Here is a 27,707-nt window from a genome sequence, read left to right as displayed (position 1 = left end):
CCCAAGCACCATCCGACATTCACAATAAGCTTGTTGACGAAATACTCTATTGTGCTCATCGTCTCTTTTTTCTTTTTTTTGGGAGCGGATGCACTCATCATCTCGTACCAAAAAAAAAAAAGACGTGATACTGGAGTACTCCAGCGTTAGAAGATCAAGTACTGTGCTCCCAGCTTGCTTAGGAAAACAAGGTTGCTAACTTGTGTGAACAGTGCTGCGAGCACAATGAATGCCATTACTATTCACTTCCTCGGGGCCAAGCTGCCGGCATTGATGATCCCTGGACCACGCACCCCGGCAACACATACAACCCGACATGTACATGATGAAACCCCCGACCGCTAGATTCTGAAGACAACGAAGAGAGAACAAGCGAAAGAGGAAGGAGATCGATGGACCCTAGGAAAATCTCGCCGGGTGGGAGCGCCGCCGGCCGACGCACGGGCGATCGACGGAGGACGTGCAAAATTCCTCGCCGGATACAATGATTTTTTTTTTACCGTGTCACGATCACGGGCTCGATCTCTGTTTGAATCCTGGCCTGACGCGCGGCCACGGCGCCGCCAGCCAGCACCGCCCGCCGCCGTTCCAGCCGCGCGCGGGTCGCCGTCGTCGGTCAGGGCTCGTACAGGCGGTCGCGGCACTGGCACTTCCAGCCGACGGGCTTGTAGTTGGAGAGCGTGGCGACCTCGTCGGCCGCGGCGCGCGCCCGGGTCTGCGGCCGCGCGGCGGCGGACGACGGCCCGGACGGCCCCGTCGACAGCGTGGGCACCTGCACGGCCGTGCACGGGCTGCACTCGTAGCACTTGCCCCGGCAGCTCGGCGGGCTCGACCCCAGCCGCACCTTCTCCTCCCCCGCCGCCGTCCCGCCGCCGCCGCCGCCCTGCACAACCAACAAACGCCACGTTACAACGAGGCACCAGAAACCGTGGCAAGCAGAAGCGATCGGATCGATCGGTGCGCGCGCCACGGCACGAGCACACAGCACGTACCTGCAGCAGAGGAGTAGGAGGAGGCTGCAGGCTTCGGAGGCAGGCGGCTTCGAGGACCAAGCCGAGGAGGGCGAGCAAGAACACGGCGCCCGAGAGGAAGGCGCGCGCGGCTGATGATGATGCCGGCCTCATGGCCGAAGCTTGCTGGCTAGAGCAGCGGCGAGCTCGTGGGCGTGCGCTCGTGCTCGCTCGCTCATTCACTCGCGCACTCGTGCCGGCCGTAGGGCGAACGGGCGGCTGCGATTCCGGCGTGTGGAATGAAAGGAGGATGGCGACGCCTACTTATAGCATGAGCCACTTGAGCTTTCGATGCTGCGGGCTGGCTCGGTGGCTCCAGAAGGCGGACGCTGAACAGTGTCACAGTGAGCTACTGAGCTGCCATTGCCCGCGGGCAGAGAGGGTGATGGCTGATGAGGGCCCTGTTTGGTTTCAATAGCACGGTAGCACGCACAATTCTCGAAAAAAGAATCTTCAGTACATGGAGTACTAAACGAAGTTTATTTGGAAAACCTTTTCACGGATGGGTGTAATTTTTCACGATGAATCTAATGACAGTAATTAATCGATAATTAGCTACAGTGATGCTACAGTACCATCCTCTAATTGTGCGGTCAAAGGCCTCATTAGGTTTGTCTCGCGAAGTAGTACAGGGTTGTGGAGTTAGTTTTGCAAATTACCTTTATTTAGTACCTCTAATTATTGGTCAAAATTTTTATGCTACTATAAACCAATCAAGAGCAAATTACCTTTATTTTGACCGAGGTAAGGGTCAAAGGAAACACAAGCAAGAGCAAGACGGATGGCACTCCAGTCTACCCAAACATGCCAACGTATAGCCACGTAGGCACAATTCTCTCCAGGACGTCTCCCGTCGCCTTTGGCTGCCCTGGATTTCGAGATCTCCCGGTCAGGCTTTCTTCGGCCATTTCCCCCATCCAACTCTTCGACCATTTTCCCTATCCAACTCCTCCTATATGTACTTTCTACTATATTTTACTACCTCCCTCTAAAAGATTCCTCCATCTATAACTCCTCTCCAACCATTTCCCCCCATATCTATTCCTCATATATACTATCACTCATTAACTAACTATTTATTTAACGTTTTTGAATTTAAAAAAATCATATAATATTTATACTGTCATAATACGCATTATCATCATATTACGGGGCTCAAACAGAATTAATATCGCGAAAAAATAGTGTGATTAGAGATATAAGGGGAGTTGAAACTCACTCTATATATGGGGGGAGTTTCAACTCCCCCGTATATAGGAGGAGCTGTGGGGGGAGCCGTTGGAGCGCTCGCTCCCCCCCCCAAGCCTCCTACGTGGGGTGGGGGGCGGTTTAGCGTGCCCAGTTGGAGCAAGCCTGAGAGATCCACCTTTGACATGAGGTGGTGAAGGTGAGATGAGATCTCTGACACCGTGCCAGCCAACCCAGGAGGCCACCCCACCGGGCACTGGTCACTGGCCCGTGGCTGGGACTACTCCTTCGTCCCAAAAAAGAATGTGAATTTTGTTTTCTAAGGAGTCAAATTATTTTAATTTTGACCAAATTTATTTAAAAAGTGACTAACATTTGTGTCTCCGAATAAATGTAGTATAGAAATATATTACATAATTAATTTAAAAATATTTATATTGTAATACAAATATTTATATTATTTTGTATAAATTTGGTTAAATTTAAAATTATTTGACTCCTCCGAAAATGAGATTTACATTCTTTACTGGACGGAGGGAGTCATTGTGGGCGTGTTTGGTAAACCATCAAATCAAGTTTATACAAAAAGATGAATGTACCGCATGGAGTTTACACACTGATGCTACAGTAACCATCCTCGAATCACGCGGTCAAAGGCCTCATTAGATTCGTCTCGCGATTTATACGGGGGTTGTGGAGATGGTTTTGAAATTAGACTTCATTTGATACTATAAATTAGCGGTCAAAGCGTGCTACAGTAATTTCATAAAAAAAAACCAAACACGGCCAGTGTGGCGCGGTAGTGCGCCAGTGCCCCCAGTGCTGCCGCAGCCGAAGCAGCCGGCCGGCGGGACGGGTGGAGCCGCGGGCCTGGCGGTCGCCGCAGTAACAGTAGAGCAAGGGAGCTTTAGCTGTGGTGTAGAGTACTCCTAGCGCTCCAATTTTACTGGCGTTCACCAGTCGCCGCCGTGGCGCCGTGGCTGCCACTTGGGGGGCACGGCGCCCGGGGCCTCGACGCCTTTTGACCGGCTCGCCATTCGCCGGAGACCGGAGCCAGCCAAAGCCAACGGGAACCCAGATCCAGTTCCACTCACTCCTGACACATCATGCAATTGATCGTGCTCACGTCATCATCCTAAAGACGCCAGTCAGTGCAGCCCAATGCGGGTCTTGACTCATCAGCTGTCGAGGGTTCAGGAACATCTAGCCACCGCTGGTGTCTTTGGTGAGAAGCCATGAGGCCAGTCCCAACCCTCAGTTTTCATAGGCAGTGTCCACGCTGCCACATCGAGAAACTGTATCGTCCAACGCACTCCTCTTTCCATGGCGAGGACGGCTGGCGGGCTGGGCACAGGTGTGGACCCCACAAACGTGTGGTGACGAAACCAGATCTTGCTCCCAACGCGCGTTCACTCGTTTCTTCCTTGGACTCTGCGCCGACACCGAGTCGTGCAGGAGACACCGTTTCTACGTTTTCCTCCTCTCTTCGTTTATTTGCTTGCCACATAAGATTTTGACCTACGTGACAGTTCAATTAATTCCATAGACACTACCTTGGGTGTGTTTAGATGCCCCAAAAAACCCACGATCCAAACTTTCCATCATATCTCCATTCCATCGAAACATTAAATATAGCAAATGACTCATGCATGGAGTACTAAATGTAGGTAAATAAAAAAAATAATTGCATAGTTTTGATGTACGTTACGAGACGAATCTTTTGAGTCTAGTTAGGTCATAGTAGAACAATATTTACCATAAACAAACGAAAAATGCTATAGTGTGCTATAGTGTCGGATGTGACTTTTTCTCCCACTTTTCTATGTATCTAAACACAGCCCTTACGTGGAGCGTTGGGACTAGTCTGAAGCATCTCTGTTGTTCTTCTAGAATGCATGCAGTTTGCAATTTGCATTCGATTGGACTAGAGATCCGCATGTTCTTGCTTGGTTGCTACGCCCGGTTTAGTTCCCACTCTGTAAACGCAAAAACACAAAATTTTGCGAAGGAATCTTGCTAATTTAAAGTACTAAATGAAGTCTATTTACAAAACTTTTTGCATGGATGAGCTGTAAATCGCGAGACGAATCTAATGAGCCTACTTAATCCATGATCTGCAACAGTGGTGCTACAGTACCATCCGCTAAATATTAATTAATCATGAATTAATTAGCATCATTAGATTCGTCTCGCGATTTACAACCCATCTGTGCAAAAAAATTTGTAAATAGATTTCATTTAGTACTTCAAATTGGTAAGATTCCGTCGCAAATTTTTTTTTGCATTTACATGTAAAGGAAACTAAACAGGGCCTAAAAGGTAAAACACCCACCAAAGCACTTGATCAAAAGAGAGCACTGGTCTCCAACTCTCCATGTCTTGCAAGATGATTAGTTCCAGGATCTGCTCTCCTTTTGGTCCACGGAAGTTTCTGTTTCTCCGGCGTGTAATGCAGAGAGGTGATGTAATGCTGGGAGACAGGTGAGAGACCAAGAGGCATGTAGGCGCCTCTGGGCTCTGGCCTCCTTGGTTTGGGATGAAAAGATGGCTGCTGCTGAACATGAACACCAGTAAACATCAGGCTCGTATACAGCAATGGCAACAGGGCAGGTGCTGGCAGTAGGAAGAGTATTGCAGTTTCCTGCAGTAGCTATGCCGAATCTACTGTACCTGACTACCTGTACGTGTAGAGTCTGCGTCCATTGACCACAAGCCTCGGCTTGTCCAGAAATAGTCTCCTACTGACGAATCTGGGGGGATTTCTCCAGCATTCCGGAGTCTCGAGTCCTGACTACCCCTTTCTTTGTTGAACAATGATACCACGGTCACATGAAGGCACTATAAGTTAAGGCTAAGCATCAGTATGTAGGTAGGTCTGAGTACGGCGGAACACTCTTGCTGGAGCTAGACAACATCATTTGTGATTGAGCAGTCATGAACTGGATCTTCTCACCATAAAGGATAAAAGGCCGCATTTCTTCATACTGAGAAAGAAGCATGGACACCATGCCATGATTGCATACCCCTCAAGCGCCCTAAATGATACAGGACGCGAAGCAAGTACTGCGTATGATTCTGTTCGAGATTCTTTCAGCCCATAGATTGACTGAGCATTTGCCCTCTCAGTGTTCATCAATAAGACGATATCCAATATGGTCGAATTACCTGGACAAATCCTTGTCAGTGTCCAAATCAGCCATCAGAGAGGTGGCCCCGGAAATAGCACTGTGCTGGTGCCCTTTGTATTTTTCCCCTGCTCACCTCCCCTGCATGATCTGGCCAGAAGCTCAAGGGGTATCCGGGTATGGCTAGGCAAGCGAGACTGGTCCAGACTGAAGCAAGCCTTCAGTTATTAAGGCTGGTGGAAGAGCGGACCAATGCATCAATGGCGTTTGGGCAGAGATAGTCCAAAGCCTGTACGAATATACTAGACTAGTAGTTCACCATCTAGAGCTAGACTCTATGATACGTGGATACTTCGCAAAACTCACGTACCGGTATCGGATACCCGTACTCCACGGATACTCCCGGATATGTATCCAGTAAGTATCGGACTATTTAGGTATTTTCAAATAATAAAAATAAATCGGATACTCATGGGATACCTGTGGATACCTGTCTGATACCTTCAAACTCTAACAACACCACTCAATCGCTTCGTATAAAGGTCCTCCGTTCAGCTGTGCCACCCTCTCATCCCCACTCGCGCAGCCGCAGGCCCGCAGCAGCCTCGCACGGCTCCCTTGCTGTCACCGCCGCTCGGCCACCCGCCCACGCCTCCTCCTGCTCCTTCCCTGCTCCTTCCCTGCTGCTCATCGCTCCCTTGCCGTCACCGCCGCCCGGCCACCCGCCCGTGCCTCCTCCTGGTCCTTCCCCATCGCTCGTTGCTCCCTTGCCGTCACCTCCGCCCGCCCACCTATCCGTACCTCCTACTGCTCCAGCGGCTGCGCGACCTGTCCAGACAGAGGCCCGCACATCTGTTAAAGCACTATTTAGGATGGTGCTTCGCTGCTGGAGCTCGCCGCTGGCGGGCCGCCACGGCCACCGGAGCACGCCTCTGGACGGCCTGCACGGCCGCTAGAGAGGGAGATGATGAGCCGCAGCCTCCGGAGAGGGAGAGGAGCTACGGCCGCCGGAGTTGGCCGCTACATAGAGAAAGAGAGAGAGTGCCGGAGGTTTGGGAAGAAGATGACCCCATTCGTGGAACAGACGAACAGGTAAGATAAGGTTGGTTCTTTTTTTCTTTGCCCCTTCCCTTTTCTAATAATTATAGAACATATGAATATATGAGTTTATGACACATTATAGTCCCTGGAACTTCTATTTTCTCACATTCTAGTTTCTGAAACTTTTATTTATTTTTATTTTTTATATATATTGGCGTATCCCCGTATCCTTATTTTTGAAAAAATGGCGTATCGTTGTATCCCCGTATCGTGTACCGGTATCTGTATCCCCGTATCCGGGCAACATAGGCTAGACTCTTGCAGCTAGATTGGCCAGCTTGGCCAGGATGGTTGGATCGGGGCTGAAAGCAAACAACACAAAATATGCTTTGAAACTTTGCAGAACTGTCAATCATCATGTTTGAAACTACTGAGTACATTATCACTGGATTCATCATAAGAAATGCTCTCATAGTATGCCAATTTAATAAAGTTATGCCGATACAAAAGATATAAAAACTAATAGCAACAATAATGTCTTGAATACCTTAACTTCCCCTTTGGAACATATGATTCATAGAGGAACTTCGTAAAATTTAAATCCTAGAGAATTTCCCTATGTGGCCCTTCGGAACAAAGGACTGGCCATCCTTAAATCCAATAAAATTTATATACGGTGGCTCAATCACTAACACTTTTGGAGGAAATTTAACTTGAGGACATGAGGCCCAACCTCTTGGAAACTGTATCCATCTCTCTCTCTCTTCAAAGTCAGTGTTTCCCTGGGCAATATCCAAACCCTCTAATGAAAATTTCCTGCGTTCTCAATTCCCATAGATTGCAAATAACATGTAATTCTAATCATTTGTTTTTTTTCCTATTCCTACATCTCGAGATCCTACGCTCCAAAGGAACCCTAAAATATTTTCGAAAAAAAAGGGACCATAAAAGATGGAGCACAGAGGGAGGGTACTACAAAGATTTCAGTGAACAGATTAACAGAATACCTTGGCATTCTCACTTATTTACGCTAGCCATTATAAAATGAAGAGGACGATACCTTGGTGATCTCATTTGTTCTTAGTGGTGATTACTTACAAACACTTCATGTGTTATGGATAAAACTTGCAGTTCAAAGCCTCTTACTGGAAATCAGAAAGTCTTTCTCTGATGATAGCCTTTGCTTCAGCAACCATCCTTTGGACAACTTCGCCAGCTGGTATGATCTCCGTGATTAGCCCAACACCCTGACCCGCATACATGACCATTCTACTGACATCACCTGTTGCTGTCGCGTTTGGAGCAGCACCAGCAAACCGATGAATATCATTGTGCTGCAACCAGAAATTTCTGTTTAGTTGCCATTCTTTATTTAAGATACATATAGTACCAAACATGCGGAAGTTTTCAACAGAGGAACTAGTATACTGAGATACATCATGTGTAAATTTCATAACATATGAACTTCCGGCTTCCATTAAACCAATTTGGTTCAAAGGAAAGGAAAATAGATTAAAGTTTCACCATGTCCCAAGGTACATTACGCAGAATGATGCTCATCCCACAAAAATGTAACCTATATGAGAACTCTTTTTTGACAAATGACAAAGAACTAAAAGGAGCACTTTTTGTGGTGTACCAATGTATCATATTAAGTAAGGACGACTCTGCAAACTACTGTGGTCATTTATGGCTGAACTCCACACCTTTTTCCACGATTATATCAAGAGGACAAGCTAGAGCTACTGTCAAACAACTTCATGGGCCAAACTACATGGCTCATGTATTTTGATTGCAACAAGACTAATAAGGTTCTAACGTCCTAAGTTTCAGTGTGCTCTAACTCTATTACTGTTTAAACCTGCACAAGTTGAAACAATTTTGGTGTCTGGTCAGAACAAGTGAAAAAGAAAAGCCACGAAATGCATCTTGTCCTATACAAATTGAATGAAAATAATTCAAGACAAATCAAATATTCAAATACATACCACGCCATGGATGATAGACTGCCCAATGATGGGTTGACTTTCCTCTGTTTCCTGATCTGGGAGATTCTTCCACCCAGTATAGAAAGGTGTTTCCAGGATACGGTGTGGAGCATAAGACCATCTAGCACGCCCAAACAAATTTGTGTAGTCTGTGCAACTCATCTCAGTCAGCTTTTCCTTATAAATAGGATGTGCAAAGCTTTCCTCAGTAGCCAGGAACCTGGATGTTCGAGGAGCGATGTAATGTGATCATAAACTATGCAAATTACAAAGTAAAGGCCCCGTTTTGATATATCCCCGTATGAAAGCATGAGAGACCAAGAGAATACCTTGTTCCTAAGCAAACACCTTGAGCACCAAGTGCCAACGCGGCAACATAGCCACGGCCGTCTACGATTCCCCCAGCAGCGATAACTGGAATGCCAGAGTCCGAAACAAGATCTACTACTCTTGGCAACAGTGGGAATAGTCCTTCCTGTTTTTCCAAAAAGAAGCTGATTGAGAGAAATTCATGTAAAAAGACATTTAAAGGACACAACTATCAGTGCATGTTACACTACTAGAGATGGGAGAATACAGCGGCCTTAAGCTGAATCAAGCCTGTATATACTACTTCTACTGAAATATGCATAGGTAGCAAAATGCTGCTCCCGCTGAATCAAGCCTGTATATACTTCTACTGAAATATGCATAGGTAGCAAAATGCTGCTCTGCATTCCGAAGGAAAGCAATTCATAGCTTGGTAGATGTTCTAATGCACAAGTGGCTGCATTTGTTGATAGGGTCATGTGCTTACTGAAAGATTGACCAACAGTATTTCAACAAAGTAGAAACTAGAAACCTGATGGGAATACTGATTTACATTTACCTGACCAATTACATGACCCCCTGCCTCACGGCCCTGAATAATGATTCCATCTACACCGGCTTCTTTAGCTTTCGCTGCCTCCTCAAGGCTGCCGACCTGTTCAGACATGGGAAAGTCTAAGTTCAAGAACCAATCCATCAAAACAATGACAAGAATTTACACGAACTGGCCTTCTCATGTCACCAATGACATTTACCTTACAAAATGTTGCCAAAACTTGGCATAGCCTAGTCTGATTATCAAATTGGTAGCTCAACATTGGACAATTTTTGTAAGAAAAGTATTACAAAGTACTACCTCCTTCCTTTTCATATGTGATGTTGGACAGTTCAAAAGGGAAGGAGGGAGTAAAGAGCAGGAGAAGCTTGCAAAATTTCAACAACCAACCCTTGCAGAGCAGTGATGACTCCTTTCGAAAAGATGAAGACAAGCCAGCTTCAATTGCAAAGATTTCATATGATATTAGGCCTACTGTATCATTATTTGCAGTTTGAGGTATTAACTTTCGCTACTGTGAGCATTGAACATTTTAAGTGGACGATCCCATGCTAATCCCGTGCTCCGCGTGCCTCCATTGGAACAAACACTTGCATAGCAGCAAGTGAATATGGGATCGGGCGTATGTTGGCGCTCACCTGATGCAAGACTTTGACGCCTGCGCGGTGCGCCTCTTCGACCCGCTCCCTCGGGAACTCGCCCCAGTACACCTGCAGCACGGCAAGCTTCTCCTCCAGCACGACCCTCAGGTTCTCGCCGTACGGGAACGGCAGCACAATGGCCGCCCCGAACGGCTTCGACGTCAGGCTCCTCGTCTTCCGTATCATCTCCCTCACGTAATCTGGCGCCGGCTGCAGTCAGCAACGTAGACAGGGATCAGCCGGGACAATACAGGAAACGTAACAAATTAAAGATGAGGAGAGCAGTCCTCAAAAAAAAAAATGAGAGGAAGAGGTGCGTACAAAGTCGGGGAGGCGGATAAGGCCGATGGCGCCGGCATTGGCGACGGCGGCGGCAAGCTCGGGGCCCGAGATGTCGGGGCCGAGCGGCGCCTGCACGATGCCGTAGTCGAAGCCCAGGATGCCTCTCCACCCGGACGCCATCTAGTTGCGAGTTCCCAGCTCACAGCTGCCGGACTCTGACGGCCGGTAGAACCAGGGCTGCTGCGTACGGGTTCGAAGGCCTCTCCCCGGGGGGTCCCGCACGGCGGAGACGGGTCGCTGTAGCTCCCCGGGCGATGATGACGAGACCAACGGCGATGGAAGCTGCGGCCGCCCAACTGCCCGAGCCCGTCCAAGCCGCTCGGCATGATGGGTCACTGCTTGGCAGAGTACAATTGCACTGCAGCGATGAGGATGACATGACTCTTGTGCATAAGCCCAACGCGGCAATTGTACGATCATATACGCTTCTTAGGTTTGTCGAATGAGCAAAATCATACACGCAAGCGATGTACAGTACTACAGTACTCTTTAGGTTTTTGTTTAAGTCACAGCAACAACACTGGAACTCTAAAAGCAAATCTTTCAAAAAAAAAAGAACTCTAAAAGCATAGCGACAATGCAAACATGTCTATGAGAAAGCACACATGGTGATCCAGGAAGTACCTTACAAAGATTTTGGCAGACAGAATACCTTTGGTAATCTCATTTATGTTCAACAGTTATTATTTACAAATAGCATACAGAAGCAAATATGGCGATACCAATTGTTCTGATGCGTGACTACTTACAAATGCTTGATGCATTGTAGATAGAGTTTGCAGTTCTTGAAGATTTCACTTCAAATTAGAAAGCTTTTCTCTGATGACATCCTTTGCTTCAGCGACCAGCCTTTTGACAACTTCGCCAGCTGGTAGGATCTCTGTGATTAGCCCAACACCCTGACCCGCATACATGGCCATGCTCTCGACATCACCTGTAGCTGTGGCGTTTGGAACAGTACCAGCAAACCGACGAATATCCTTGTGCTGGAGTCAGGAATTGTTGGTCAGTTGTCCATTCCTAGTTTCAGATGCAAAAGGTACAAAATGTGCAATTGAAGCTGCAATAAGTGGTAGGTCGAACTACTCTACAGAGATTCATCATGTACAAATTTCACAACATATCTGTGTTTGTCTTCCACTAGAAAACTCGTGGTTCAAAGAAAGGTATATAGATTAAATACTATGAGCCAATGTTGAAAGAATGCAAATAATCCAAACTGAGATAATATGAATCTGGAATTCCGGATGGAAAAGGTCTGCAGCTACTTCCATGAACCATGTCGACAGAAAACAGCACTATAATAACCATTTTGATTGAAAGCAAAACAAGTACTCCCTCCGTTCCAAAATGTAGGTCGTTTTGGCTTTTTAAGATTCATAGTATTTGCTATGCATCTAGATATAACATATGTCTAGGTACATAGCAAAATATATGAATCTATAAAAGTCAAAACGACCTACATTTTGGAACGGAAGGAGTAATAGCCATCTCATCATGTCCTGAGGTGAATTTAGCACTAATCAATTGAAATTAAATTAGGATTCGTTCCTCAGGAAAAAAACTAAGTTGGATTCCATAAAATAGATAGCCATTTCAACTATAATTGTGTTCCGGTTCTTTATATTGGATGCAAAAGAGAAATTCTACACTACTATTTTGGTTTTCTGCACTTTGAATTTGACCAAACCTCTTTTACACCCCAAGTGTTCCACTGTGTTTTTTTTTCCTTTCCTTTGGAGCACCAAATTTCATATGTTTTTCTGTATGATCCTACGGGGAACACAAGCTAGAGGCACCTGTCAAAAAACTTCATGGTTCCAACTACATAACTCGTTTTTCTCGTTTGCAATAGAGTACTCAGATTCTACGGTTTAGTGTTAGTTTTTTTACTGCTATCTCATTCAAAATACTTGACATTTGGGACATCAACATGATTTACAGGGTTTTGACCACCAATTTCTATAAAAACATGACATTCAAGTAAAGATACCTAAATATTTTAAAAACGCTTTTCATGATGGGTCAGTCTATGTAATTCTTTATATATTGATGGTCAAAGTTAAAATAAATGCGGCCAGCAGGATTCTTCAAACGACACATATTTTGAATCGGAAGGAGTAAGTGTGCAAATAGTTGGAATAAATAGCATAACCGAGCATAACAAATGCAGAAGAAAATATATGAAAAATGGATACTTTTAAATTCAGAATGGGTGAGCAAATTCAAGGCAAATCAAGTATCCTAATACATACCATGCCATGGATGATGCAGTGGCCTATGATGGGCTGGCTTTCCTCTGTTTCCTGATCTGACAGATTATTCTTCCACCCAGCATAGAAGGGTGTTTCCAGGACACGCTGTGGAGCATCAGGCCATCTAGCACGTCCGAACACATTTGTGTAGTCTGTGTGACTCATCTCAATTAGCTTTTGCTTATAAATAGGATGTGCAAAGCTTTCCACGGTAGCCACGAACCTGAATGTTCAAGGACAGTTGTAATGTGAGCATAATACTATGGAAACTACAAATAAAAGGCTCTGTTTTCATATATCAGCAGATAAAAAGTACAAGAGGCCGAGAGAATACCTTGTTCCTAAACAAATGCCTTGAGCGCCAAGTGCTAATGCGGCAACATAGCCACGCCCATTTACGATTCCCCCAGCAGCGATAACTGGAATGCCAGAGTCCGAAACAAGATCCACTACTCTTGGCAACAGTGGAAACAGTCCTTCCTGTATTTATTTTCCAAATAAAATCCGATTGAGAGATCATTCATGAAAAATACATGGACACAAGCTATAAATGCATGTTATGCTTCTAGAGATGAAACCATACAGGACCCAAAGCTGGTTCTAGCCTTGCACATAGCACATTAACTGAAATATGCATGGTGGCAGAAAAATGCTGCTCTGCATTGCTCAAGAAAGAAATCTGTAGCATGGTAAAGATTCTATATGCATAAATGGCTGCGTAGGTTGAAAGGATGTGCGTTTCTTGAAAGATTTCCCACCAGCATTGCGACAAAGCTGAAACTAGAACCACCAGGGAATACTTGTTTACCTGACCAATTACATGACCTCCTGCTTCACGGCCCTGAACAATGATTTCATCTACACAGGCTTCTTTAGCTTTTGCTGCCTCCTCAAGGCTGCCAACCTGTTCACATATTGATCGAAAGTCTAAGCTCACAAAACAATCAATCAAAACAATGTCAAAAAACTACACTAGCTGGAGTTCTCATGTCACCATCACCAAACATCATTCGCTTCTGTCTGATCAGCTAACTTCAATAACACAAAATATCTGATTTTTCAAAAAAAAAAATTGTGAGGTTAACTGATGCCCATCTCTTAGAAGACTTGGAGATTTTAAATATTGTATGCAATTTAAATATAATCAGGTAGTTCTTGATGATTTGAGAAATTGGAACTTTCACTACAAATTGGCGATGATGGCATGATAACTCATTTACCAAGCATGAAGGCAAGACAAACTAATATGTTAAGGTCAATTTGTCTACTATATGTCATCATTTGCATTGTGTGCATCAAACTTTTGTTGCTGACTACAGTGTGCTATGAACATTTTCATAGACAATCCAATGCTAACTCCAAACCCCATTCCATGAATCAAGGCTCTGCTGTGGGGCAGACTAACCACAGATAAGCAAAACCCTATTTATTACACAACCAATCCATGTATCCATCTAGCATTGCCTCTGTCACCCCCAAAGAATTTATAAACAGTAAATTGGCTACAATAGCGCCACATGTATATCAAGTTAAGGAAATTGGAATTACAATGTCAGGATATTAAGTGTGGATGTATCCCATGGATGGAATTCTAACAAGCACGTGCAAAACAGCAGTTAAATTAGGAAACTGGCGTTTGTAACCTTACTGCTACTAGCAATGGCGCGCACCTGATGCAAGACCTTGACGCCGGCGCGGTGTGCCTCTTCGACCCGCTCTCTCGGGAACTCCCCCCAGTACACCTGCAGCACGGCGAGCTTCTCCTCCAGGACGACCCTCAGGTTCTCCTCGTGCGGGAATGCCAGCACAATGGCCGCCCCGAACGGCCTCGACGTCAGGCTCCTCGTCTTCCGAATCAGCTCTCTGACGCGATCCGGCGCCGGCTGCAGTCACGAATGTAAGAGTTGGTCAGCCGAGACAACACACATAACAAAATTAAACTAGTTGAGGAGCACGGAGAGGATCCGGCGGGTACCCAGTCGGGGAGGCGGAGGAGGCCGATGGCCCCGGCGTTGGCGACGGCGGCGGCGAGCTCGGGGCCCGAGATGTCCGGGCCGAGCGGCGCCTGCACGATGCCGTAGTCAAAGCCCAGGATGCCCCTCCAGCCGGACGCCATTCTAGTAGCGCGGAGCGCACTTCAACAGCTCGCAGCCGTCGATCCCGGTGCCGCGTGTTCCAAGCTGCCTGATGATTGGGTGCGGCGGCGGCGGCGGCAGGAGGTTGGGGAAGGTTTAAGTAGGCCCCGGTTGGGCCCGGCGGTAGGACGCTGCAGAGCTCCCCGTGAGACGAGACGAAGCGCCACGCGGCGATGGAAGCTGAGACCGCGGGGGACGGGGAGTCCGTCCACGCCGCCCGGCGTCATGGAGGACGTCACGGCGCTCGCCGCGCGCCGCCCCTCTGGGGTTTCGTGGCGAGCCGGAAAGGAGGCAGGCTATCGTTTCCAACAGAAAATGCTAATCTTGCCTTGCTGCTACGAGTAATTCAAAGTGGATTTCTAGTCAAAAAGAAATTCAAAGTGGATTTCGTTTCCGCCTTGACTTTCCCTCCGAGGCTCCGACACCCCGCAGGCCGCAACAGCGCTGATTGGTTTGCACTTTGCACGGGTGTGTTTAGATCCCAAAACTTCTCCAAATTTTCCAAAACTTCCATCACATCGAAACATTAAATATAGCAAATGATTTTTGTATGGAGTATTAAATGTAGTTAAATAAAAAAAACTAATTGCATAGTTTTGATGTACGTTACGAGACGAATCTTTTGAGCCTAGTTAGGTCATGGTAGGACAATATTTACCACAAACAAACGAAAAGTGCTACAGTGCACTACAGTGTCCGATGTGACCTTTTCTACCCCTTTTCCAGGGATCTAAACACAGTCGCAGTCGTTATGGGGGTATTTAGGCCCCGTTTGGTTTGGACTACGAAATTCTAGGTTAGAAATTTTATCAACTTTGACAGCTAATTACGGTGTCAAACAAAGTCAGTTTATAAAACCAACTCCAGAACCTTGCGCTAGGAACCTTGAAAAATCTAATGAGGTCTTTGATCGCATGATTAGATGATGGCTACTGTAGCATTACTGTAGCCAATCATCGATTAATTACAGTCATTAGATTCGTCGCGAAAAGTTACACTCATCCCTAAAGAGGTTTTGCAAATAGACTTCATTTAGTACTCTATGCATACGAGATTCTCCTATCGGGAAACGTGCGCGCACTATTCCTAGAATTCTCGTGGACCAATCCAAACACGGCCTTAATATTTTTTATTGTTGCAGAGTACTCCTTTGGACAGCATACTTGAATTTTTTAAATAATATTATTTTAATAGTTAATCGCAAAAATAAGTAGCGAAAAAAATTACAAAAATAGGTGCCAGTCGGCTATTGAAGAGCCGACTAGCGTCTTATCGGCTTTTGGGTAGCAGACAGACACAAGTCGGCTACTCCACAGCCGACTGATTGCGCCACCGTGGATCGGGCCCCCGCCACCGTGGCCTGTCAGCGGACAAGGCCAGTTGGCCCAACAAGGGGACTTGTCGGCTGTTGAGGGGCCGACTGGCCTTTTTGGCCGATTAGGGTTCCTGCCGGCCCTTGGGCAGCCGATAGGCCTGTCGGCCCTTTAACACAACCCCTCCCCCCGCGCCCTTCAGTTTGACCGCGCTCCCAGATCGAAAAAACAGCCGCCGCAGCCGGTGTCCCGCTAGCACCGCCGCCGCCCCTCCACCGGGCGTCCCCGGCCTGCCACGGCGCCGGCGCCCCCCACCCGGCCGCGAGCGCCGCCGCCTGCCCCACCACCGGGCCTCCCCGAACCTCCACGGCGCCGGCGGCCCTGACCCCCGCCAGCGCCGCCGTCGGCACCCCCCGGGCCGCCAGCGCCGCCGCCGCCCCGCCGTCGGCCAGGGCCGCGCCTGCAGGGGGCGAGCGCGGGCTGCAGGGGGCTGCCGCTCCTCCCTCGCGGCTCGGCCCATGTGCAGCCGCGGGGGGCTGCCCCGCCCCGCCCTCGCCACCCCACTCGTGGGGGGGGGCTTGTAGGGGGGCGCCACTCCGCCACGGCCATGGGCGGCTGCAGGGCTACCCCGCCCCACTCGTTTGCAAGGCGCGACTCCGTCCTCGGCTCCCGCAAGTCCGACAACGATCGAAGGTGAAATATTTAACTAAGTCTTATTTAATTACAATTTAGCCACACTTAGATTAGTTTAAGGTTTGTCGTGAACACCGTCGTATAGTGTAGGAATGACATGATGTACTTCTAGGAAATTGAAACCAATAGATTGTATGCACATGATTGAATGCGTTGATAATGAACTTTGTTTAATTGATGTTTCTGAGAGATTTTGAAAGAAGTTTTATAACTACATTGCAAGCACATGATTGTATGCACCCGTTTGTTCATTGTTTTGATTATTGTTTTGAACTGATGAAATGACATTTCCATAGCTATTATTAGAAATTGGAGTCCATTATTATGTGTTGTTATTTGTATTGTGATTATATATAATTATTGCATAGGAATACTGATTTTATTTGAATTACTTTTATAACGTCGTTCTTTGTTCGCGGTTGGGTTATATAAAAATTGATTAAGGATGTTCCGTCTAACGTACGATCATCTAATGCATTACCAGGATGAGTTCTGAAATAGTAAATATGAGAGTTCACTATGGCAACGGATTCATCCAGTATTGTGACTCCGGGGTAGATTTGAGTCAGTTTCAGTACGTAGATACAACTGTGACTAATCCGTTGCACATGCGACATGCGGATCTGTTAAGTTGGGTGCATAATTTTCTGCAAGTGGACCCAAACCACTGGACGATAGAAGTTAGTGGTGTTGTTCCAAGGCATCGTGAGCACGGTTGGCGGTGAGAATTATGTGAGTTGAGCAACTCGAAATATTTTCCCTTCCTAATTGCATCGAGCCCTGCTTCTTTTGCACGGCGTGCCCTCTCTCACTTCCTCTCCCTATCTGCTTCCCGTTCCTCCGCCTCCTGACGCTCCACTTTCTGAATCCTTTTGCCAATCTCTTCCCGCTCTTCCTTGCGCTTCTCCTCTTTTTCTTCCTCGTGCAACATTCGCTGCCGCCATTCCGTAGCCCACCTTGCTTGAAGTTGAACCCACTCCTTATCTTGTTGGGTCTGCTCCGTGTCCACCCACTGCATGAAATCTCAAAGAGAGGGTGGACTCTATGTCCAACGCAAGTTAGAGGTTGTTGTCAAATCTGTAACTACAAACATTACATTCATGTCGTACCTTAAGTCTATCATGGCCGCGATGCTTCGGCGGGTCGTGCGCGTAGTTCTCGCACATAAAAAACCTCATTCCGAAGAAGTCGCCCAAAACCTTTGACTTCATGAGCTTGCATAACGAACCGCAGAAGCACATAGGCACCTGCATTCCTTCAGGCACTGGTTCCCTCAACTTGTTCTAAGGGATCTCGGTCGATCCTGAGGAAGACATCGTGCAGAGATGTGGTGGTTGTGCTGTGTGGTGGCGTGCTTCCGGGGAGATGTGGTGGAGACTTTATCGTGCTGATATTTGTATAGAGTTTGGGAGTGGTCATAGCATTGCCTGGCGTGCGAGCGCAGTACTGCGCGGCAGTGACTAGTCACGTCCATGAAAGTGGATTGGCAGTGAGCGCGGCTGTGCGAATCAATTAGTGATCTCGTCCATGCAAGGCGTGCGAGCAGTAGTGCGCGGCAGCACGTCCACGAAAGTGGTTGGGCAGCGAGCGGGGCAGTGCGAATCAATTAGTGCTCTTGTCCGTGCAAGGCGTGCGAGTGTAGCACTGCGGACTAGTGACTTGTCACTTTCCTGCCTGGCCAGCGAGCGCGGCTGTGCGAATCAATGACTGCTCTTGTTCTTGCATGGCGTGCGAGCGCAGCAGCGCGGATCAGTGACTTCTCACGTCCGAGCCTGGGCAACGAGAGCGTCGGTGCGAATTAGTGACTGCTGTTGTCCGTGCCTAGCATGCTAGCGCAACAATGCCGAGCAATGAGTGGTCATGTCTTTGCCTGCACAACGAGTACCATGCTGAAGCATCCAATGCTAAGTATCCGAGAAGATACTGTTGATGTGAAATGTCACTGGTATTCCTACATGATAGACTCCGGCGTGCTTCAACTCGTGACTCCGTCGCTCTTTGAAAGGACATCACTACATGGGAAGTCACTATTTATAGTATTGTTTCGATATGATTACATCCTGAGGCCTTCTTTCGTGTAGTCATCTCGTGACTCCGTCGCTATTTCAAAGGACGATGCAGGGAGTGTTGCGTCTATAAAAGAGAGGAAGGCGTTGTCGAGAGTACAGACAATTTACCTTCCAACATATTGGAACCGTTATGAGCTCCTCATCTAGGGCAGCTTTGCGTCGAGAAATGGAGGCGCATTTAGGAGGCCCTCCTAACGATCCAACTAGATGTGTTACGGATTGCAAGGTCTGGCCGAAAGAAATAGAGCCACCCTATTGCTACTGCCAGATGCGTTGTGTTCCCAACATATCTCGTGAGTACGAGACTTTTGGCCAGAAGTATTGGTCTTGTAAGCATATTGAGGAAGTCCAAGAGACATGTGCAATATCACAGGTATAGATGTTTTTTTAATATGTTTGTCTATTTTTTTAAATTTTTCTAACAATTCTGTTTCGTTTCTTGTTTATGAATGCACACATCTCAGGAGACAAATACTCATTTTGTCATTTCCATGAGTGGATTGACACATCTATCAGTCGTCGTGATCAGAAATATGTGGCGTGGTTAAAGAAGGTGGATGATGATGTACGCAAGTCCGGCATTGACAAAGCAAAACATGGCAATGGTAGTGCCGTGAATGATGGATGTCGTAGTGGTCCGTTTCATTCTGATCAGTCCTGTTGTCTTCAATAAGTTATGTTACTTCATGACCAATATGTTGCGTGTTTGTTTCGGAAGCCTCTTCTGGCTTCATATGTAATATTTTTTTCTGCGTCCTTTGTATGTGTACTTGTACTTCTGGAAGTTGTTCTCGTTCGTAATAAAACCGTGCATCATTTTCTGAATAGCCGGTTGGAGCACGGCGGTAACACATAGCGCCGTTTCAGCAATAATGAAATTTAAGAAATATATTTTTGATCAACTTAGCGCCGTTTCAGCAATAATGAAATTTAAGAAATATATTTTTGATCAACTGTCCAAAAAAATCGCATTATAAAAATAAATTTGTTTATTGGGAAGTTAAAATTTCGTTTCTAGGAATAAGGGGACCTGTCGGCTCCCCAATAGCCGATAGGTCTATTGGGCTGACTGGGGAGTCGTATTGACTGGTCTGTCAGCCAAAAAAGGCTAGTCGGCTCTTCAGAAACCGACAGATCTACTCGGTGCCGACAGCCCCCAGCGTACGCGGTCAAAATGGCCGCGGGGTTTCATGGTGGCGAGCCACGTTGGAAGCCGGCTACTCAGTAGCCGATAAGTGGCTAATCGACTACTCAATAGCAGACAAGCACCTATTTTTGTAATTTTTCTATTTCGATATTTAATTCTGCGATTAACTATTAAAATAATATTATTTAAAAAAATTCCAGCGTACTTGTTTCTCCATTGTCACGTCTATGATTTACTACTATGTTTCTAAGATTTGATTTAAATCTTGCCCTAAACAATTTATTTTACAAGTACGGAGAGAGTACATATTTAAAAGATTTATTGAATTTGTCACATGAAAGGGAACAATTTATTTCATTTTATTTACAATAGTCTTCATAGACGTGGCAAGACAGCTCGAACGTCCAGCATTGCCCAGAGCGAATCCGAAACTAACATTTTGGAATATATTTTATTTATTTACAATCTGTTTTCTTGAATTTCAGGGAGCCGATCGGCAAGCCCAGTTATTGAATGGATGGTCCAATTAAGTTCTCAGTAATTAACTATGATTATTTGAAATCATTTGCGTGAACTTAGCGTAGCTCTGGTAAGATTTCTTAGCTCGTGGTGGAACCTGCCAACTAGAGTATGAGTCCTCGACTCGGTAACGGTGCTTATATTTTCTTGCATTTTTTTGGATTTATTTTAGGATTTAACTGTTGCTATTCTTTTAGTGGTAAGCGACATCTCCCTCGAGAGCGAGGCGAACTTCGTCAATCTTGGAGATTTGCTGACGAGTCTGAGAGGGGCTCATAGGAGTAGGATCACATGCGTGTATTCATAGGAGTGAGTTTGCGTACATTTGTACTGTGTCTCTAAAAAAACATTTGCATTTGTTTATTTTAGGTGCGAGTTGGGCGATCATATTTTTAGTAGTTCGGCACTCATCAAATAACTCAATTCGGGGATGCAATCTATTATTTTAATACAATATTGTTAAAAGAAGCTACCACATTCGCTGAGATGATCTAGAAATTCTCACATTAATCTAAAAAAGAGAAGAATTTGCACTGTTGTATTTTATGAAGATCTAACGGTCTATATTATCTATTATCTTAATACAATAGTGTTAAAAGAAACTACCACATTCGCCGAGAGGATTTAGAAATTCTCACATTAATCTAAAAAAGAGAAGAATTTGCACCGTTGAATTTTATGAACATCTAACGGTCTATATTATTCTAAATAATCTATAACACATTAGAATCCATATTGAATAATGATTTTCTATTTTTTATTTGACTCGGACTGCATTTTCTTCACGGCATCAAAAGTCCACCGATACTGGAACTCCATTAAGAAAAGGTAACATGCTCCCCTTTGTGGCCAAGATAAAAAAATAAACAAACTTTTTTTTGGAAAAAAAGAAAACATCACACGGACTTATTTTTGTAACGTTAAGAGCCCAGTGTTATGAGGACTCATGTTCGTTTGTGGCTAGGATAAAAATATAATAAGGAAACATCACTCAGACTGCATTGTTTTTGCGACGTTAAAAGCCCACTGTTACTAGGACTCATGTTCGCTTATGACCTACTGTAACACATATGCTCACGCTTATAATATATAAATAGAGCACCAATACAATCGGTACAATCAACTTTGTCTTAGACAGACAATTCTTGACTAGATCGGCGGAGATTCGTCAACTGAATTGTGATGCACAGATTTTTCTAGCCACTATAATTAAAATAAGAGGTCTTTTACAATAGTTGGAGGTGCCTCCCCTAAATAATTAATTTAATTAATTTGATGTGTGGAAGAGTACTGTGGTAATTTCGCCCTCCCCCTCCTCCCCCCCAAACCCCACGCCCCTGGACTATCCGCCCGCACAGTGCTACCGCCTGCCTTCGCCCGGTCGCCCCTCGCTGGATCGCCGCGAGTTCGCCGCTGCCTTGCTCCGCCCCAGTCGCCGCCGGCGTCGCCGCCGCCCTGCTCTGATTTCTTTTTCAAGTACATGACTGATGGGGAAGGACACCTGCAGGGCATGTTCTAGTGTGATACTCAATGTCTGCTTGATTATGAAGCATTTGATGATGTTATGGTATTTGATAGCACCTACAAAACAAATCGGTACAACCTGCCCCTTGTTCCTTTTGTTGGAGTGAATCACCATTACCGCACAGTTATTTTCGGATGTGGAATTATTTCTCACGAGAATATCGAGTCATATGTGTGGCTGCTGAAAATATTTACTGAAGCTAATGTTCAGAAACATCCTATTTCTGTGATCATTGATGGAGACCTTGCTATGCAGAGAGCAATCAATGTGGTGTGGCTGAATTCATCGCATAGTCTTTGCGGATGGCATATTGAGCATAACCTTGTGCGCAATGGTCACGATGATACAGTGAAGGCTCAGTTCAGGATTTTTATGTATGACCTTTGCTCCATAGAAGAGATTGAGAGGAAATGGCAGGCATTTTTTGAAACGTATGATGTCACAGAGGACTCGTGGATATATCAGATGTATGAGGTGAGAGCAACCTGGTGTGCTGCGTATCATGCTGGTAATCACTATTTAGGATTGAGGAGCAACCAACGGAGTGAGAGTATGAACTCTAGGCTACATATCAAACTTGATGGTAAAATAACCTTGTTGGAAATAGTACAGCACTATGAGAGCTGCCTTACAAAGGTGCGCAGAATTGAGGCGGATGACGACGCTAATACACTGCAATCTGAGCCATTCATAGATCCAGATGCTTCAATTCTCGAAGTAAACACGAAGAAAAGGTTCACACCAAACGTTTTTAAGACGAAGGTTCAGTTCAGTGTGGAAGCAGCCAAGAAGTGTTCTCTGGTTGAGATTCTAGATGGCGATGATACAACTGAGTATATTGTAGGAAGGAGCGATAGAGACATGATGTACTATGTGAAATGTGAATTAACTGAAGAGGCCAATCTGAAGGAGATTTCTTGTTCTTGTCGTAAGTTGCAATTCCATGGAACCCCTTGCTCACACATCTTCATTGTATTGGGCATTCGGGACGAGAGCATGCTTCCAGACTGTTGTGTTCTGGTAAGGTGGACAATGGGTGCGAAGCGTGCATTTCCGCCGATAAGGAAGAGCACCATGTATGACTATTCCCCTACTCTACTGAGGTACCGTGAGCTACACAATCTCAGTCTCGCTGCATCCTTCGCAGCATCTTCGTGGACTGCCAGTTGGGCTGTGCGTGTACATGGCAGTAACAGTCCGACCGGTGCTCCTTCCAAAGTTGTCCGGTGATTGTGGTGTCCAGCTATGTTGGTGAATGCCAATGATCTGAGCTCCGTTGATGAACAACAATGCCTGCTTTGTGAAGTTAGATGCATTAATGCAATGTTGTATTGTCATTGCAGACCTTGTATGAACAATGATTGTAGTCCTCTGTTTAACATGTAACATGTCCTCATGCTCAATCACAAATTTAGCAAGTTGATTATCAAGCAACAAAATATCACACATTTTACCATAGCCATATTCAATTACAGCAATCATTGAACATCAAAAGAGACACAACTAAAGGAGACACAGCTACTTCAGTTCACACAAAGATGGCTCCATTACCACTAGACCATGCATAGTCCAGACCTGCATCTACTTCAGTTCACACACCCATGCATCCACTACAACCTCCCTCTGAACAAGTCATTGTTCATGCAAAATGAGCATGAACAGTGCTACACCAACCTACTTCTTCAGGAATGTGCCAAATAGTATGGCAACCATCATTCCCCCAAACATGCACATTGTCGTTGTACCCAGACCGGGGTACCCACTCCTACTGTGTCAAGGCTGATACACACGTAGTTAACCGTAACTACGCCCTGAGGGCCTGAGCAGCCGGACCCCAGCGGTCCGACTCCGTCTCACCGGGCCAACGGCCTTGGACCTACTCCACCACGTAGGGACAGGTCCGGTGACGCCACGTGTCCCAGAGATGGAAATGCTCAGGGTCTTCTGCCGAGGGCTCGGACCCCCCATATGGGTCCAGGACCTCCCCGCGTCCGTCCAGACCTCCCACGCGCGTAGAACCAATATACCGCCGGGGCGGGGTCCGGGGGCACCACGTGTCTCGAAGGCGCGGGCGCGAGTCTTCTGCTGGAAGACTCGCCCACCCACCGTATTCAATGCGGGTGGTTGAGGCGTGCTCTGCCGCCGCGGCACGCGGGGCAGCTTTTGTCAGGCCTCACTGTAGACCGCATATTACCGAGGTACACAATGCAGCCTCATGCGCCGCATCCGCGCAGAGCTCGTCTACCGCATTAAATGGATATGATGGCACGGCACCCTTTCATCATACCGCCTACGCCACAAGCTACACGGCCCAGCTCGTCATCAAGTAGGTCTGGGGGAAGCACAGCTTCAACAAATCACAGCTCGCAGCATACCTCACTCATGTGAGGAAGCCCGCTCCGGCGGAAAGCCGACTCCAGTCGCACCAAGCCCGCTCCGGCGGAAAGCCCACTCCGGTCACACTAAGCCGACTCTGGTGGCTCTCTCCAATGTTAAGCCGACTCCGGACGCACCTCCGACTCTACATCTCTGTAAGTCCTACCCTTAGAGGCCCAGCAGGGAATAAAACATTTTCCTTTGTAACTAGGTAGTACTTCCGTGTGGTCCAGTTCGGTGAGCCTCCCCAATTGAGGGGTCCAGACCTCTACGAACCAGGTTCAGGGAAGCGTACTCACCCTCCGGGGAGGTCCAGAGTCGTGTACCAGCTTAGCCTGGTTCCGTACCCTAAGCTTGCATGCTCTACCTCCCTAGGGCGAGTACCGTAGTACCTAAGACTGGGGGCCCGGAGGTTCGGATAGCTCCGGCCTCATAAACCCGTGTTCTAGCTTACATCGCACATCTCATATACAACTAGTTATCAAGGAAAAGTTTATTCTCGGTTCGCCTCTAAGGATGTTACATTCTAATTTCAATCTACGCATTCTGTTTGCGCTAACCCCCGCGTGCTTCCCACTCCTGTGTCTGAATTGAGTCGGCCGGCATGTGGTTCAGTTTGGGACCCCCTCACTGCTAGAGGGGGTGTCCGGGTCCTTAGGAACCTGCTTCGGGGAAGAGGTACTTGTTCCCGGGGGTGGTCCGGAGCCCTGTGCAGCCGCTTAGTCTGGTTCCGTACCCTAAGCCTGTGCACTCCACCACTCTGTAATAGGTGCCCTAATACCCGGAACTGCATACCTAGATGTCCATACCTCATTCTAGCTTGAGGGCTGGCCTCCTAAGCTCTGTTCCACAGGTTCGGCTGCGTATCTCAAAGGACCTCTGCCAACAGGATTTGGGACCACGTGGGTATGTTACTAAACGCTGAACCTAAGTCATGTGCAGGGTTGCTCGGCCACCATCCGAACAGGCTCCTAACCCTCGGCGACAAGGCATGCGCCGAGGGCAGACTTCAGGCGACGCAGGCGTTCAATAGCAGAATCCAGGGCGGGAAGAACAGCGTTTCCCGATGACTCCGACATGGTTCTGGCCCCACCTGCGGGTTCGTACCTTACCCGCAGGAGGGCCCGGGGGCCTCTGTCGGTGTACCCAGACCGGGGTACCCACTCCTACTGCGTTAAGGCTGAAACACGCGTAGTTAACCGTAACTACGCCATGAGGGCCTGAGCAGCCGGACCCCAGCGGCCCGACTCCGTCTCACCGGGCCAATGGCCTCGGACCTACTCCACCACGTAGGGACAGGTCCGGTGACGCCACGTGTCCTAGAGATGGAAATGCTCAGGGTCTTCTGCCGTGGGCTTGGACCCCCCATATGGATCCGGGACCTCCCCGCGTCCGTCCGGACCTCCCACGCGCGTAGAACCATTATACCGCCGGGGCGGGGTCAGGGGGCGCCACGTGTCTCGCAGGCGCGGGCGCGAGTCTTCCGCTGGAAGACTCGCCCACCCACCGCATTCAATGCGGGTGGTTGAGGCGTGCTCTGCCACCGCGGCACGCGAGGCACCTTTTGTCAGACCTCACTGTAGACCGCATATTACCGAGGTACACAGTGCAGCCGCATCCGCGCAGAGCCCATCTGCCGCATTAAATGGATATGACGGCACGACTCCCTTTCATCATACCGCCTACGCCGCAAGCTACATGGCCCGTTTAGCTACGCGGCAGGCTACGGCAAGCTACGCCGCAAGCTACGTCCTGGCGCCGTTTCGACAAGACAGGGCATGGCTATGCCGGACGTAAGATTCCCACGGGCAAAGCAAGGAAATCCAGGAATGAGGTCTCTATCGCCTGCAGCGCCATAATGTCTGTATAGTATGTTATTTTATACTACATCGTTGGGCCCATCTGTCGGGGACCCAACGGCTATGTACACTCCTCCCTTGAGATATAAAAGGGGAGAGTACGTAAAGCCAAGCCAAGAAAGCGAAGCCATACACAACACAAGCTCGGATTCACTCCGAACAATCCCGTTCTCAACCTCTTGAGAGCACAAGCAATACAACACACAGTGGACGTAGGGTATTACGCTCCGGCGGCCCGAACCACTCTAAACCTGCTGTGTTCATCGTGTTCTTGCATCTAGATTGGACTAATCCTAGCTACCCCCCGAGTACTCACCCTCTGGATTTAGGCGGGTGCACTACGCCACCCGGCTGTGGGTTTGCACACCACGACACACATGATGAACTCATAGATTTGACTAATTATCATACATCTCATGGCTGATCCTATTTTGAAAGCATAGCTTCCTTCTCTTCAACGGCATCATTCCTCAGCTGGATTGCCTCCAGACGATACAGATGCCAGATGCCAAATGCCACATGCAACTTGCTGGAACTCTGGTGGCCACTGGTCATCCACCCAAGAAATGAACTCACAAATGTTGGATTCCCCCCTACCAAACAAAAATGACACTGATCAGTAGGGAAACAAAGGATACAGATCACAACATTGGCAAGATGAACTAATATTGTAGGAATCGGATGAGGGATTATCTGATACACCAGAGTTGGCACCAGATCCCTGCACCATCCTCTTGGATGGATGGACGCGCCCTCGACGCGGCGCATCGGCCACCGGAGCTGTCGTCGGAGGCCGCGAAGGTTTATGGTGGCTGCGAGGGTTCAACTGGATCACGGATCGCCGCCGCCTAGGGTTCATCCAAATCGCCGCCTCTTGTAGGGTCTAACTCATAAACGGCTCAAACTATATTAGATCCACCATTCAATTCTAAACTATACTACTCGAAACGTTATTCACACAATTATGGATTTATTGTTGTACCCTTGATCAAATAAAAAAATTTGAGAAGACAATTATCCCACCTCATCTCCCCTAGTGCGGGTCCCACCAATTCGGTATGCACCCGGTGCATACGGGCCCACCATTTAGTATGCACCGGGTGCATACCGGGTGCCTCTCTTTTTGGTGCCTTTTGATGCCTATGCCTTCCTAGCCGTCGGATTGTGCGACGTGAGCCGTTGGTTTTTCTCCAAACATTCTAAAAAAGTTGTTAAAATAAAAAGAATTTGCATCGTTGGATTTTACGAGATTTAACGGTCTAAATTAATTCAAGAAACTTTCATTGAGAGGTCTAGAAATTCCTATATTAATCAAAAGAAGAGAAGAATTTGCACTGTTGGATTTCATGATGATCTAATGGTTTAAATTAATTCAAGAAATGCAATAGTGTTAAAAGAAGTCATCACGTTCACCGAGATGATCTAGAAATTTTCATATTAGTTAATCTAAAAAAGGGAAAGATTTGCGCCGTTGTATTTTATAAAGATCTAACAGTGTAAATTAAAAGAAGCTACCACGTTCGCCGAGAGGATCTAGAAATTCCCACGTTAATCTAAAAGATTAAAAAAGAGAAGAATTTGGACCGTTGGATTTTATGAAGATCTAACATTTAATT

At 47.0% G+C, this 27,707-nt stretch overlaps 3 protein-coding genes across 4 annotated transcripts; all 3 read right to left on the bottom strand.

Annotated features, from left to right (window-relative positions):
* Positions 1–178: 178 nt before the first annotated feature.
* Positions 179–1,426, bottom strand: LOC120712702 (EPIDERMAL PATTERNING FACTOR-like protein 1). The gene is made up of 2 exons (XM_039998559.1): positions 993–1,426; positions 179–883 (listed from the first exon to the last, which is right to left on the bottom strand). Exons 1-2 carry the CDS (start codon positions 1,122–1,124, stop codon positions 617–619), a joined length of 399 nt encoding a protein of 132 aa, XP_039854493.1. The 5' UTR covers positions 1,125–1,426; the 3' UTR covers positions 179–616.
* Positions 1,427–7,334: 5,908 nt separating this feature from the next.
* On the bottom strand, positions 7,335–10,357 carry LOC120712701 (NADH:quinone reductase-like). Its single transcript, XM_039998557.1, has 6 exons — positions 10,180–10,357; positions 9,856–10,068; positions 9,221–9,316; positions 8,682–8,827; positions 8,353–8,572; positions 7,335–7,698 (listed from the first exon to the last, which is right to left on the bottom strand). The coding sequence occupies exons 1-6, from the start codon at positions 10,318–10,320 to the stop codon at positions 7,507–7,509; spliced, it is 1,008 nt and encodes a 335-aa protein (XP_039854491.1). The 5' UTR covers positions 10,321–10,357; the 3' UTR covers positions 7,335–7,506.
* Positions 10,358–10,417: 60 nt separating this feature from the next.
* On the bottom strand, positions 10,418–14,908 carry LOC120712700 (NADH:quinone reductase-like). Of its 2 annotated transcripts, XM_039998556.1 has the most exons (7): positions 14,431–14,908; positions 14,126–14,338; positions 13,264–13,359; positions 12,790–12,935; positions 12,456–12,678; positions 10,950–11,186; positions 10,418–10,558 (listed from the first exon to the last, which is right to left on the bottom strand). In XM_039998556.1, the coding sequence occupies exons 1-6, from the start codon at positions 14,569–14,571 to the stop codon at positions 10,995–10,997; spliced, it is 1,011 nt and encodes a 336-aa protein (XP_039854490.1). In that variant the 5' UTR covers positions 14,572–14,908; the 3' UTR covers positions 10,418–10,558; positions 10,950–10,994. The 2 variants fall into 2 exon arrangements, with proteins under 2 accessions (XP_039854490.1, XP_039854489.1); XM_039998555.1 differs by lacking the exon at positions 10,418–10,558 and having other exon boundaries at positions 10,765–11,186.
* Positions 14,909–27,707: the final 12,799 nt, after the last annotated feature.

Source organism: Panicum virgatum, chromosome 6K, assembly GCF_016808335.1.
Source record: "Panicum virgatum strain AP13 chromosome 6K, P.virgatum_v5, whole genome shotgun sequence".
Lineage (NCBI taxonomy): Eukaryota > Viridiplantae > Streptophyta > Magnoliopsida > Poales > Poaceae > Panicum > Panicum virgatum.
This window is presented reverse-complemented; position numbering and strand designations above follow the sequence as displayed.